This window comes from Malus domestica, chromosome 03 (genome assembly GCF_042453785.1).
Source record: "Malus domestica chromosome 03, GDT2T_hap1".
NCBI classification, from domain to species: domain Eukaryota; kingdom Viridiplantae; phylum Streptophyta; class Magnoliopsida; order Rosales; family Rosaceae; genus Malus; species Malus domestica.
In genome coordinates this window covers 5,622,388-5,634,140 of record NC_091663.1, presented here as the reverse complement: position 1 = coordinate 5,634,140, position 11,753 = coordinate 5,622,388, and the positions used below count along the sequence as shown (strand labels likewise).

General features: G+C 36.6%; 1 protein-coding gene across 1 annotated transcript; it reads left to right on the top strand.

The window, feature by feature from the left end:
* The first annotated feature begins 5,629 nt into the window (after nt 1–5,629).
* LOC139194037 (beta-glucosidase 13-like) lies at nt 5,630–9,041 on the top strand. Its single transcript, XM_070818186.1, has 13 exons — nt 5,630–5,985; nt 6,108–6,177; nt 6,323–6,381; nt 6,526–6,601; nt 6,766–6,843; nt 6,976–7,063; nt 7,209–7,464; nt 7,565–7,680; nt 7,781–7,998; nt 8,090–8,121; nt 8,212–8,314; nt 8,534–8,642; nt 8,741–9,041. Exons 1-13 carry the CDS (start codon nt 5,815–5,817, stop codon nt 8,904–8,906), a joined length of 1,542 nt encoding a protein of 513 aa, XP_070674287.1. The 5' UTR covers nt 5,630–5,814; the 3' UTR covers nt 8,907–9,041.
* The last annotated feature ends 2,712 nt before the right edge of the window (nt 9,042–11,753 follow it).

Here is an 11,753-nt window from a genome sequence, read left to right as displayed (position 1 = left end):
GAATAAGGGCTCCTCCCCTAATTACATATTTGCCCCTTCCTTAGTTACATAATTACACTTAATTCCTCCGAGTGTTTATACGAGGTCTAAATACGAGGCCCTAAATATAGTATAAATAGTTCCAATTTCGTGAAGGCCGACGCACGGCTTCGTGGGTACTACGCGACGATCCACCTATTTCTAAAACACTTCTCTGGAGGTCAGGAACAAAGCCCAAACAGTTTTAGGGGCCGTGGTGTTGCGGGTTGATCGGATAAGGACACCAAAATTCTAGGGTTCCGACGAGTTCTTGGCGATTTGAAGCTTTTCCTGGCCAAATTGGACTTGGCCGCAGGTATAAGACCCGCTTTACTCACTGAGATCTTAATTTCTATGAAGTTTGAGAATTTTTAGAAATAGTTGATTTTTTCGGCAAGTTGGGGCGGTCGACGGTCGGATACGGAGGCGCGTGGGTCGAGGTATCCCCTGACCTTCCTAGGCTAAACTTCATACCCAATTCCTGATGTCCGATTAATGAAATTCCATTGTTTTGGTACAATTTCGCTAAGGTCCGTTACTTGGTCATTATAAGAATCGACGATCTAACTGTTGGATCGTTACTAAACTTTAATAGCTTATTATTCGTAATATTTGAGGACCTTAGGAACTTACAGATTGGGAATCCGACGTATGGATCTCCCCAAATTACATTTGTAAGTTTGTAAATTAAAACGTTGACCGCCACTTGAATTTGCAATTGGCGAAGATCCAACCGTTGGATCATAATGAAACTTTAGTAGGATGTTCCAGAAGTATAATGTAGATCTTTGGAAGTTACGGATCGAAAATCCGAGGTACGGATCTTCCGGATCGAGTTACGTAGGCTTGCGGACCCTACCGTCGACCATTGACCGACAGTTGACTTTTGGTCAATGGGGTTCGAATCATTTTAGAATGTCCTTGGGGATGTGTTTTATTAAGTTACGTGTTCTATCGATAAGAATTCTGAGACGGTATTTGATAATTGTTCTAGATGACGATTGTTCGTGACACCTTGATATTGGGGCAAGGGAGTTGTAGCGCGAACTCTAGGTGAGTGGGCTTTTGGTTTTCTATATACGTATATATGCTCTACATTTTCCCAGAAATGTTTTAAATGGATTTACGATTTTAAATGCCATGTCAATTGCATTACATTTTAGAATATGCATTAGAATATATATATGCATGTTGTTGTTTGACGTTGCGGACGCTCAGGTAAGCTTCAAGTGACATATATTGATGATAGTGAAATGTATTGTTGTGATTATACGTAGATGCATTTAGAGCTCATTATCCTGCACCCCGGTGTTAGTGCTCCCGCCCGTGGCCAGGGCACATCTTTCACGTTATGTTCACCTCTTGCACCGCACGCTCACCTTGGATCCAAGTTTGGTGCACAACCCTGTCGTACAGACCATAATAGGTGGTTTCGACTCGTAGGTGACCCGCGATTGTTTGCACAGCCTTCACGTGATCGTAGCACTTGAGCGTACTTATCTACACCAGCCTTGTCGTACAGACTACAATAGGTGGTTCGGACTCGTGTGCAGGCATACTTGATGAGCTATAGATTCCGCCGTACATGTCACATTAGGTGACTCCGGCTGGCATACTATTTTACATTGATTCGTATCACCTGGCTTACACATTTTATGGTTGAACATCTTGACCTGGCATACCTCTGTTTTCACTGTTTCTAAGCATTATCCTTATGTACCTACATGTTATTATTTTCTGGGAAATTATACGAGTTTTACAGTGAGGGGTTATTACTTTCAGAAAAGAGAATTGTGTTTTCTAAAGTTTTGTTTTTGCCCACTCACCCTTTTGTTTTTCGCCCCCCCAGGTTCTAGTAGCAAAGTTTCGTACCGACGAGGATTATTGGCAAATCTTGGTGTAGACGATTACCATCGATGGTATAATTCTCACTCTATTTTACTGTACTGTACTTATGCTATGTCATCACGTGTGAATTGGGTTCATTCCCGCTCACAGCTCACTCTGTATTTAGGCACTTTTAGGTTTAAATTTATTCACATCTTCCACATCACTACACTTTATGGCTTCGTCACCTTCCAGGTGTCGGCCAGCACAGCTCGATTCGGAGTCCTAGTGGACATTTCGGGTCGGGGTGTGTCGCATACTATTTCTGAAATTGAGCCATAATAGTATTTGTGGAAGGGAACAAAATAAACACTATTTCTAAAACTAAAGCAAAATAACCAACAGCTAAAACTAAACCAAAATAACTCGTACTATTTTTGGAACTACAGCAAAATTACACACTATTTCTGAAAACTGAACCAAAATAACCCACACTATTTCTTGAAGGGAACAAAATGCACGATTTTTATAACTACAACAATATAACCCACACAATATTTTAAACTGAACAAAAATAATCCACGCTATTTCGGGAACTACAGCAAAATAACCCACGCTATTTCTGAAACTGAACCAAAATAACCCCGTACTATTTCAGAAATTAAACTAAAATAACTCAGATTATTTTTGAACATGAACAAAATAAAGACAAAGTTTTGACAAAATAACACAATCTTGAATCTTGATTGATCGCACGTCTTTCTCCAAAAAATGGTAGTCTTATATACTGCTATTTAATAGTATAATCTATATATGGATTACTTTTGATTTGGCTATGTATAACTGGTTGAATTCAACTTCATGAAATTTTCAGTCCCCTCTTCTCTGTTCTCTCTCCTCTCTCTCATGTAAATTTATGGTGTTTTTTTTGTGGGTTTGAAAAACATATAATACTTTGATAAATACGTTTTTCCCTTTTTGTATTCATGGCCCTTTTGGGATTCTTCCGTCAGGAGCAGTGTCTGGAAAAAAAAAAAATTGACATAAGGACTGTTGAGAAACGTATCAAAACTGTGTTGAGCAACAAAAAATAAATAAACAATTTGACAGCAATTAAATTGCAGGACCATCAAATCTTTTTACATACAAAAATAGCAATATTCTATGAATTAGAAAAACATACAAAAATAGCTATATTTTATGAATTAAAAAAACAAAAATCTTCTAAAGCTCACTTTAAAAATCAAGTTTTCTACATACCCATAGTGAAACAAAGGACAGTTGGTTTTGTTTATTAGTTTGGCACATGTGGTGGTTGGAATAATGAAAGTGGGATGGTGGACGGCAGTGAAAAATGGAAGTGGGGATGGTGGACGCCATTTCATCATCTTCATATTTAATAAGGTAATAGGCTTTCCGTTAGGGGCAAGTTTGAAAAAAAAATTTATTGTGTTGAGCTTTTAGTTTGGTCGCGAGCTTTTATGTTTGGAGGGCTGGTATATGAATAGTTTGTCATTAAGATTAAATTTTAAGTTTACCCGGATAAAGAGGGGAATGAATTAGTTAGAGCCTTTTGTAACCAAAAAGAGTCGTTGGAGTTTTAATTACATACCGTCAATGACAATAGTATATTAGCGTTGAACATCTTTGTGGAAACAAGAATTATCATAATTTTTTGTTTTTGTTTTTGTTTTTTTAAATAAATGTTTACGAGTGTACTTAATAATTATTCCACATCTGGTATGAATGAATTTTCCGATTTGGGGATGATTCGATCAGTTTGTTTGGTCATACTTTGGTTTGTACCTCCCGCTGCTTAGTGTTTTGATCACTTAGTATTCTGTTATGTGGATCTTAATATATGTTAGTTTGTATTTACCTGATACTTATGATCTTTGCAGCTTGTACCCGATACCATATGCTTCTTGTTAGTTTGTATTTACCTGATACTTATGATCTTTGCAGCTTGTACCCGATACCATATGCTTCTTGCTTATTATGGTTTGCTTCTGTTTTGGTCACTTCTGATGTAAGACAAATTACATTTGCTTCTTGTATTAAAAAAAAAAGGAAAAGGAAATTTGTTGTCATCATTTATACACACACATGCGCGTATGATTCCGAAGAGAGTATTGCGCATGTTACAGTGCAAATTACAAATCTCTAAGGATTGTTGAGAACTGTATCAAAACTGTGTTGAGCAACGAAAAATAAGGACTGTTGAGAAATGTATCAAAACTGTGTTGAGCAACGAAAAATAAATAAACAATTTGACTGAAATTAAATTGCAGGACCATGAAATCTTTTTACATACAAAAATAGCAATATTCTATGAATTAGAAAAACATACAAAAATAGCTATATTTTATGAATTAAAAAAACAAAAATCATCTAAAGCTCACTTTAAAAATCAAGTTTTCTACATACCCATAGTGAAACAAAGGACAGTTGGTTTTGTTTATTAGTTTGGCACGTGTGGTAGTTGGAATAATGAAAGTGGGATGGTGGACGGCAGTGGAAAATGGAAGTGGGGATGGTGGACGCCATTTCATCACCTTCATATTTAATAAGGTAATAGGCTTTCCGTTAGGGGCAAGTTTGGAGGGCTGGTATATGAATAGTTTGTCATTAAGATTAAATTTTAAGTTTATTAGGTTAAATAATAGTTTATGGTAGTATTTGGTTAAATTAAAGTTAGGTCCAAGTTCTTTTCATTAAAGCTTCTTTTTTTCCTTGTATTTTGAGAGGTAAAGTTTATGTCCCTTTTAACTAGATGTAACTTTCTTTCGTTACCAATAAAATTCTCTTGTATCGCAGACGTTTCTTAAAAATAAAAAAAAATAAAAAAAAGTTTTATTCAAGATGGATGTGTGAATTTGTGTATATAAAACCTTTGTCCCAAGAAAGTACAGAACTAGAACTAAAACTTTACCCTTTACACTCTCATATTCTAATTACTCTCTTAGAAGTCTAGAACCAGAACTATGGAACCCTTTTTGTTCCCGTTGCCTGCTATCAAAACTACAATATAACTAATTTTTTCGACAATTTTGCTGTAGCGATGCATTAGGCGTGAACCCTCCAAACTAGCATAAGGATACATCTCTATTTCAATCCACTTTTTGACAATTTCTACAATATAACTACTTTTTTTTTGACAATTTTGCTGTAGCAATGGATTAGGCGCGAACCCTCCAAACTAGCATAGGGATACATCTCTATTTCAATCCACTTTTTGACAGTTTTGGTGTAGTGGTCAGCCTTCTAGAACACTTTTGTAGTCTTTTATTATGTTACTGAGACCAGCTGAATTTTCTTAACAAATTGTCAAATTCCAAGCTGGAATTAAACATATCTAACTCTAAAATAATTACAAAATATGGAACAACATTAATATGAACAAACCAGTATATCCAGTTCCCACAAACAAGTACTTAATTCGTTTTTGTATGTACAATACCTCTTAACTTGTTACACATTTCAATAGGTTTGAAGGAAAAACGTGAAGAAATAGACTTTCACCCCCTGCTTTTTTTACCCCATCCCTAATAAAATTTTCACCTCACCATAATCTGTTCATTGAAATCTCCAAGATATTAAGTTTCACGTACGCTATGTGCACGTTCCCAACTTAATGTAAGTCATGACCTTATCACGATTAGATTATGTAGGGCAACTTAATGCAACTCTGCAAGTCATGACCTTATCACGATTAGATTATATAGGGCTGTATTCTCGTGATATTCTAAATTATTTATAATGTTGCGAAGGTGTCTAGCCAATTGATATCGAAGACTTTTGGTACTTATTTACAATCTATACTTTTACTAATTATTTATTATCTGTATTGATCCACGTTCTTAATTAAATATTAAGGGTTACATGTTTTCCTCGTACATACTTTCTCTATATAAACGCCATGCGAGGAAGGCCACAACCATTCCCGTTCACCAAAAGCTCTAATTAGCAATGGCAATGAGGTTACAGTCACTGCTGTTGGGTGTGCTACTACTAACTGGCTTTGCAGCGGGAGATGGTAAAACTACTGCTGTTATACCTAGTCGTTATAGCAGTGCTTCCCTGAACAGAAGCAGTTTTCCATCAGGCTTTGTATTTGGTTCAGCTTCAGCATCTTACCAAGTTTGTGTTTCTGCACTTAATAAGTTGTTAGGGTTTTTATTTAATGTCAGACCTATTAACATACATGCAGGAAAATACTAACATGCTCATTTTGTACCCTTATATGTGTAAATTAATTTCAGTATGAAGGTGCATGGGATGAAGGTGGTAAAGGACCAAGCATATGGGATAACTTCACCCACCAGTATCCAGGTACCTACACCGGTGCCAGATTGAATTGAACCTTGATTAATACAGATTTATTCTTAACCTTTACAAGGGTTAGACATTGATGGGGGACGAGGCCTAAACCATGAGGTTTATGAAGATAATGAAAATTTTACATGGTTAATTGCAGAAAAAGTCATTGATGGAAGCAATGGGGACGTGGCTGATGATCAATACCACCGCTATAAGGTTCAAAAATATCATTAACTTTGTTCTCCAGTCCTGAATTATTCAATAGTATAAGGAGAATTAAAGAATTTACGGCCTTAAGAAAATTAAGGAGGTTGAAGATGAGGCATTTTCTTATAATACATATTGCGTTATTCTATATAGGAAGATGTAAAGATTATGAAGGATATGGGATTGGATGCTTATAGGTTCTCTATCTCATGGTCCAGATTGTTACCAAGTAAGTTGATCATCCGCATTCGCATTAATTAGTTGGGACGAAGTAGTGTGTCCATGCATGATGTTTGCTCTGAGTAATATAACCAATAATATATGTAGTTTAACCTATTTTGTTCCCCTTTCCAATGTATTTGCTTATGTTCTTAATTTTAATTATATAATTAGATGGAAAGCTAAGTGGGGGTGTGAACAAGGAAGGAGTACAATACTACAACAATCTCATCAATGAACTCCTAAACAAAGGTGATGCAACTGCTTAATCTCATATATCATCCCACCTTACAAATACACACACACACACACACATGTACATATATACATTTAAGAGTTACATGTTATATAATCAAGCGTGTTGCTTTTATTGATAATGCACAGGTGTAACGCCATATGCGACAATCTTTCATTGGGATCTTCCTCAAGCCTTAGAAGAAGAATATGGTGGTTTCTTAAACCGTCAAATTGTGTAAGTAGTAGACTTTGATTCTCTAATTAATAATAATTCTTTATCTTCTTGACGATTGATCGTTTAGATATTCAAATGTATATTGCTATAATGCGTAAACCTTCAAAATCAGCATGCAACTGATTTTTAATTTTCCATGTTGCAGCAATCATTTTCGGGACTACGCAGAACTTTGCTTTAAGTTATTTGGCGATCGGGTAAAGCATTGGATCACACTAAATGAGCCATATACTTTTATTACTTTTGGCTATGCATCAGGAGAATTAGCACCCGGGCGATGTTCTGCTTGGCAGAACTTAAACTGCACCGGCGGTGATTCGGCTACCGAACCCTATATAGTAGCACACCACTTCCTCCTCGCTCATGCACATGCTGTTAAAGTGTACAAGACTAAATATCAGGTCATATTAATACTCAATGTTGTAATATTAAATTAATGAGATAGGGTTAATTTACCTTTTTTCATACCGTAACTAATCAAGTTTGGTTGGTGATGTGCAGGCATCTCAAGAAGGCGTGATAGGAATAACATTAGCGACAAATTGGTTTGTGCCGGTTTCTAACGCAACGCGTCATCGGAATGCTGCGAATCGATCTTTGGATTTTATGTTTGGATGGCAAGTTTATTAATTCCAAACTTATATATCAACCCAATTAAGTGTTCATTTATATGATAATAATACAAAATTTATTGATGAAATTTCAATGATTATGTAGGTTTATGGAGCCATTGACAAGCGGCCAATATCCGCACAGTATGCAAGTTCTTGTTAAAGAAAGATTACCTAAATTTACACAAGAAGAATCCAAGTTAATAAAAGGGTCATTTGATTTTGTTGGAATGAATTATTATACTACTCACTATTCAAGCGATCAACCTCATAATAATTCTGCAAATGCAAGCTTCCTGACCGATGCTCGCGTTTTTGAATCAAGTGAGTACAAAATGAGAAACCAATTATTTAATTTGAGTAATTGAAGTTCATCACAATATTTAAAATCTCATATTCCTAAATGTTGTGGCAGCCGAGCTTAATGGAGTCCCCATTGGTCCTCCGGTACGCATCGAACAATTAGCTAAACTATTTGCATTCAAAGAGTAATTGATTTTCATTTAGTTAACTTACCTTCATAAATTGGGGTTGCAGGCTGCTTCAAGCTGGCTAGTTATTTATCCAAAAGGCATTCGAGAGATTTTACTCTACGCAAAGCACAAATATAATAATCCGCTCATTTACATTACTGAGAACGGTAATTATTTTTAAACCTTAATTAACTAAATAATTAATGCTTCACATGTATATGGTGTAAAATGCAGTTGACATCTATACGTGATCTACATATAAAACTAGATGGGAACTCTCAAACATTTAGCAATCTGTTGAATCGATAGGAATGAAATGATGAATCTATAATTCTTCGCCTCTTCGTCAATTAAAAACATCAAATAAAAAATTAATTATATTGCAGGCCTTGACGAGTTCGATGATCCCACATTGTCACTTCCGCAATCCCTCAATGATACCCACAGAATTGATTACCACTACCACCACCTCGACTATCTTCGAAAAGCAATCAAGTAAGTTCTTTTTAAAAGTTAAATAAGGTTTAACTTATATCTTTTACTTATCACTACACTAGACATACTTACATTTGAAATTCGCCTTTTTTGTGCAGTGATGGTGTAAATGTGAAGGGATACTTTGCATGGTCATTGCTGGACAATTTTGAATGGGCTTCTGGATACACCTTACGATTTGGTTTCGTCTATATAGATTACAATGATGGACTTAAGAGGCACCCAAAACTCTCAGCAAGCTGGTTCAAATGTTTCCTTGGATAATGGTGAAGATATCCTGCTGCGGTTGTTGTTCGTGAAATAAATATGCCAAGCATATCATTTCCCTATTTTCATAATTGTATTCCTTTATGAATGTTCTTCCTTTTTCGTGAAATAAATATGCCAACTATATATGGATGTTTCTTTGTGTATGGACAAAATAAAAAATGGTCCCTATAACATACAGGATGTGGGAATATGATTTTCTGGGCTTATAACCTGTGGCATCTCGGGTGGCAAGAGGGACCGGAATACTCGTAACCCATGAGCGTAGTCCTTAGTCTGACATACTACGCATTGAAGATGTTACTTGTCTCCTAAGTAAGAAAACCCTAATTCAAGTCAAATTAGGATATCTTAGATATTAGATAACGCAATCATAATCGTAAGAAGATTGGATATCTTATCCTAGATTCTCGATTTGATAGGCTTACTCTCCCTACCAGGACTACTGTTCATCTTCTCTACAACTATCATACGCATTATTTCTCTACGCCTAACAGAGGCTCATCTTGCATACACGCCGCCGTCTACACATATATAGACGCGTTCATTAGAAACTTATCTTCTTAACGCCTCGCCATAGGCTATTCGTCAAGAATAGTTCATGATGTAGCTCACATCGCACCATTCTTTCTTAGAGTTACACCAGTGAGGTAATGCATTTGTATTGATTAACCTTTCAAACCATAAATCCGCATTCGCATACAACACACATAGTTTTACACCTAAATTCCACATCACATGAATTAAGGACATTCTTGATGAAATCAAGCATGTTAGAACCCATCACGACATTTACGCATTGATGATTCAAAACATAGATGAACATGAGATTTTGAAGAAAAAGGAGAACAATTTAGGAGGTTAGGCCATCTCCAACCGACTCAGTCAAAGGGCCATGGGGTTAAAAATAGTTTTAAATGACACGTAACCCGTCTCAAACTGAGGGCTAGGCCAAAGGGTTTATGGGCCCCACTAGGCTAAAAAACCAAAATCGGGCCAGCGGGTTGGTCATTTCCAGCCAGCCAACCAGCCCTGCAGCCCAGCCCACTTGACAGCCAACGGCTAGTTGACGTCAGATTACCATTGGAATTTGAATTTTTTTTTTGGACGAATTTAAAAAAAAATGCTAATTTTTTTTCTTCCTATAAATACCTATGTCATTCCTACACCATTTCTCGCATCCTTTTCACCATTCCATACTATTTTACCTCTTCCAGTAATCTTTCATTCAATTTTTTGAATAATTTTCAAATGGCCACATCTGCAATGAAAGGAAAGGCTTGGACCCTAAAAGAAGATGAAGCTCTTTGCAGGGCCTATAGATGGGTCTCGGAAGATAGTGTCAAGAGTAGTTCTTAAACAAGTGGGGTGTTTGGACTCGTACGTCGAAAAAGTACTACGAGTTCTATGGAGGCATCACTCCCCCGAACTCTGAAACTACTACGAAATAAGTGTTTTCACAAGTTATTTTAAATATTTAATTATATTACATTTAATTTCAAAAATAAATTTCCTTTAATTTTCGTAATTGTATTGTCTACGTACACCAAGCGGAGGAATTGTATATGGAGGACATGAAAAAACCCTTTACTCATCACGGTTGTTGGGAAATTTGTAAAGGGTAGGTGTTATTTCAACATCCACCTCAAGAAAGACTTGATCCTATCTAAAATTTGCACAACTAATTACATCCCGACACGTGGCACTCGAAATCCATGTATGGCCGAAGTGGCGGTTGTTCGGATGCGGTATTTCTATACCATGCACTGAAGCTTTGTAGGTGAAGCTTTGCAAGTGAAGCTTTGAAGCTAGAGCTCTGTAAATGAAGCTTTTGAAGCTACAGCTCTGTAAATGAAGCTTTTGAAGCTGTTTGACTTGAGTGATGCTCATGAATGTTTATGTTGATTGACATGAGTGATGCTCATGGATGTTGTCATGAGTGATACTCATGAATATTAACATGAGTGATGCTCATGAATGTTGACATGAAAGATGGTCATGAATGTTTATGTATGATTGTCATAAGTGATGCTCATGAATGTTTATGTATGAATGACATGAGTAATGCTCATGTATGTTTTGAAGTACTAGGCGTACTTTTGATCACCTGGTTGGTGGCATGAAGGAGAGTACGGGTTGTACATTTCATCACCTGGTTGGTGGCATGAATGGCTAGTTGCCAAATGATATTAATGTACGGGTTGTACATTTCATCACCTGGTTGGTGGTAATAGCGGCAGGTTGCCGAATAATTTTTGGAGTACTGGGCGTACTTTTGGTCACCTGGTTGGTGGTAATAGCGGTAGGTTGCCGAATAATCGTGGAGTATTGGGCTTACTTTTGATCGCCTGGTTGGAGCAATTTTGGGCTTATAGGCCTTCACCATTTACACAACATTCCAGCGCATTTTTTTTTTTTGGGATTTGCCGTTTTTTTTTTTACTACCCTCTGTTGGGGTTTATACTGATGTCTCCGAGAGATAAGAAAGATAAATTACATCATTCAAGAATAAGGAAAGTAAACCACATCACTCTGGTGGGGTGGGTGTTTATTCCTTGCTTTTGTTTGTGTTTTTCTGCTGCACTCTCTCTGTCTTTTCATCTGGCAGACAGAATGACTCATAATAATAGGAAGATCTTTTGCTTTTCTTCTTTTCTTCGCTTTCTGCAATTATCTCCGAGATTGATTGAGTAGTGGGTAGCCATGCTTTCTGCTTTTATTATTCTGTTCGTCTTTCATTGCTCTAGTAGTGAAACTGTGAGCAGAGACCCAAAGTATAAACTTTTTTGTCTGTCGGTGAAGAGGATGGGCATTCTGCAGGGTAGTATCCCTGATTTGAGAAAG